The 2,452-nt window shown below is 31.2% G+C and overlaps 1 protein-coding gene across 2 annotated transcripts; it reads right to left on the bottom strand.

Annotated features, from left to right (window-relative positions):
- Window positions 1-582: 582 nt before the first annotated feature.
- Window positions 583-1,992, bottom strand: LOC133336123 (uncharacterized). 2 transcript variants are annotated; one of them, XM_061544420.1, is made up of 5 exons: window positions 1,623-1,992; window positions 1,358-1,443; window positions 1,055-1,287; window positions 822-975; window positions 583-750 (listed from the first exon to the last, which is right to left on the bottom strand). In XM_061544420.1, the coding sequence occupies exons 2-5, from the start codon at window positions 1,437-1,439 to the stop codon at window positions 635-637; spliced, it is 585 nt and encodes a 194-aa protein (XP_061400404.1). In that variant the 5' UTR covers window positions 1,440-1,443; window positions 1,623-1,992; the 3' UTR covers window positions 583-634. The 2 variants fall into 2 exon arrangements, with proteins under 2 accessions (XP_061400404.1, XP_061400405.1); XM_061544421.1 differs by having other exon boundaries at window positions 1,683-1,992.
- Window positions 1,993-2,452: the final 460 nt, after the last annotated feature.

Here is a 2,452-nt window from a genome sequence, read left to right as displayed (position 1 = left end):
CTAGTTTCCAATGTCGTTCCTTCTCCTTTTATAGTTCCGAAACATAAAAAAGTCGTCATTATAAATTATGGTAATAGTAAAACGGAAACACTTGAAGAGAATAACATCGGACATTAGTTCCAATGGTTCCTTTCTTGGAATTCTCCCTTTGAACTAGTTCATTCTGGAAAAACTGAGTTTCATTTGGGGGTTATCCCAGTAAAAAATTGGATCATCCAACGATTAATCGTAGGACGCTCCTTTTCGAGCAATGGAGTACTCCTTAAATCTCCGACTCTCTTGCATTTTATACTCTTTTTTAACATTGCATGTCCTAGGAGGCGAGCACTCCTTTTGAGCTCCCATTGGATGACAGACGGAGTACTCGTTTTCATCTCGGAAAGGAGGACAAAGGGAGTAATCTTTGTTATCTCCTGAAAAAGCATATAGGGAGTACTCCTTTTGATCTCGGAAAGGAGAATCAAGGGAGTAATCTTTGTTATCTCCTGAAAGAGTAAAAGAAAGTAAAGAAGTAAAAGAAAAGAGTAAAATAAAGAATATATATTTTATCATTTATTTTTAACGAAAAAAAAACAAATAATTCATTTTTGTACTATAATTTCTTATAATTAAAAAAACATATTAAATACTTTATTTATTTAGATTTTAGGCTGTAGGTTTGCCGGTAAAATGTTGCCTTACATTTGCGAAAGGCCAACTTAAAAGATTTTTCAAATTCAGGATAAGTTTCGTAGGTGTCTCTGAGTGATTCTGCAAAAATAAAGGAAAAATAAACATCATGTACATATTATTTAAAACACGTTATAAAATCAAGCTATTACCGAAATAAAAAAAGTTAAACAACCGATATTTGTTTATGGCTGTCTTATTTTTAGCTCCATCCCAATTTACCCGAAGCAAAATATTGTCACCAATCATTGCATGTAACGCCTTTTCTATTTTGTCTTTGCCAAATTTTAGTTTCATATATGATATCTGAAAATAATTAAAGATAAATATAATTAGCTTTTAGTACCAAATTCACTTAAATTATGCATTAAAAACTCTGGCTTACCACTTCTGATTCAGGCTCGTTATTAACTAATTGTTCTGCCGAATTTAATTCCTCTAGTGAATTTATTGGAAAAATTTTGAGATCCTTGCTAGTTGGGCGTATGTGTTTAACGATCTGTTCTAACAAAATTGTCTGTTTACACATAATTTTCTTTAAAGCTTCGACTTCAGTTTGAAGGAGATCAATTTTGTTTTCCAATTTTTTATTGGTGTTTTTTGTTTCATTGTTTGTTTCTAGAAATGAACATAAAATCAAATAATTACTATGATAAAAAATATAAAAAGAGCTATGAGTTAACATTACCTGCGACATTATTCGGTGTGCTTTGTACAGTTTCATCCGTAAAAACTGATTGAGTTTGGAATATGTTCGCATTAAAATTCATGGTTCTTAAGGTAGAAAAATAGTTTGAAATATAGTTTAAATATTAGTATTTACTAAATTTGACAGTGGTGTAGAATAGGAATAAATACAAAATATTCCCCATCAGGTACGCAAAATATCTTGCAATATATGTCACGCCGTCTAAGATGACGTTTAGAAACAAAATTATCACACATTATTTTACCAATTGATTTTTTTAATTACACTTTTTTAATTTTTTTAATTACACTTTATTTACACTTACAACACGTGTTTCACTTCAGACGGACACAAGAAAACTGAGCAAATGGACGGACAACCATAAAGAAATAATCGAACATGACGAAAGCAACAGTTAAACAACAGTTACATCAAACAAAAAAAAACATGCCAAAAATGCTTTGATGCATCCCTTATTGATCCATTTGGAGCATAAGGCGAGACATCAATTTTTTTCCAACTTCGTGGAATTTTTTGGCAAAACAAAATTCATACATTGCTCGCTTATTACTCCAAATGGATGAAGAAATCATTACTCCTCTATTGCTCGGTTGAGGATTACTCCAAATATTTTTTACTGGGATATTTTGACCGAACTTACTATAACTTTTGTCAGACTTTCTGTGCTTAAATCGGACTTGTCATGTGAAAGATAAACAACTTCTCTACTTATTCGTGTGTGTTAGTTAGACGACGAGGAAGAAAATTGATACCTATATAACGCGTTCCGTTTCTCTGATCTAATCGTTTCCCCAGCTCATATAGTGAACTAGTTCACATGTTCATTCAGATGTTCGTTCGTTTCTCTGTCCTATCCGTTTGCCCACCTCATATACGTCTCTCTGCCCGAATCTTTGCCAGACATTTCACAGATTTTTCGTATTAAAGATTTTTAAAAATCTAAAAAAAAAAATTAGAATAAATAATGGATTTTTTGAAAAATGCCAACTTTATGTTGATAATCTTAAAAAAATTAAAAATAGTGGTAAATATAGGAACTGTTTTTTTTTCATATGTACTTCACAATTAAAATGA

The sequence above is a fragment of the Musca vetustissima genome, unplaced genomic scaffold (genome assembly GCF_032173495.1).
Source record: "Musca vetustissima isolate MV318-11 ecotype Yass unplaced genomic scaffold, APGP_CSIRO_Mvet_v1 utg64428, whole genome shotgun sequence".
Classification (NCBI taxonomy): domain Eukaryota; kingdom Metazoa; phylum Arthropoda; class Insecta; order Diptera; family Muscidae; genus Musca; species Musca vetustissima.
Note: the sequence above shows the minus strand (reverse complement) of the source record. Positions and strands in the feature narration are given on the sequence as shown.

What these genes read in the sequence shown, in the direction of transcription:
- LOC133336123 (XM_061544420.1), bottom strand. Translation starts at nt 1,439, where the DNA reads ATGAATTTTAATGCGAACATATTCCAAACTCAATCAGTTTTTACGGAT. An exon ending in ACGAGCCTGAATCAGAAGTG is followed by an intron (nt 976 to 1,054) that starts GTAAGCCAGAGT and finishes AATTATTTTCAG; the next exon opens with ATATCATATATGAAACTAAA. An exon ending in GTTTAACTTTTTTTATTTCG is followed by an intron (nt 751 to 821) that starts GTAATAGCTTGA and finishes TTATTTTTGCAG; the next exon opens with AATCACTCAGAGACACCTAC.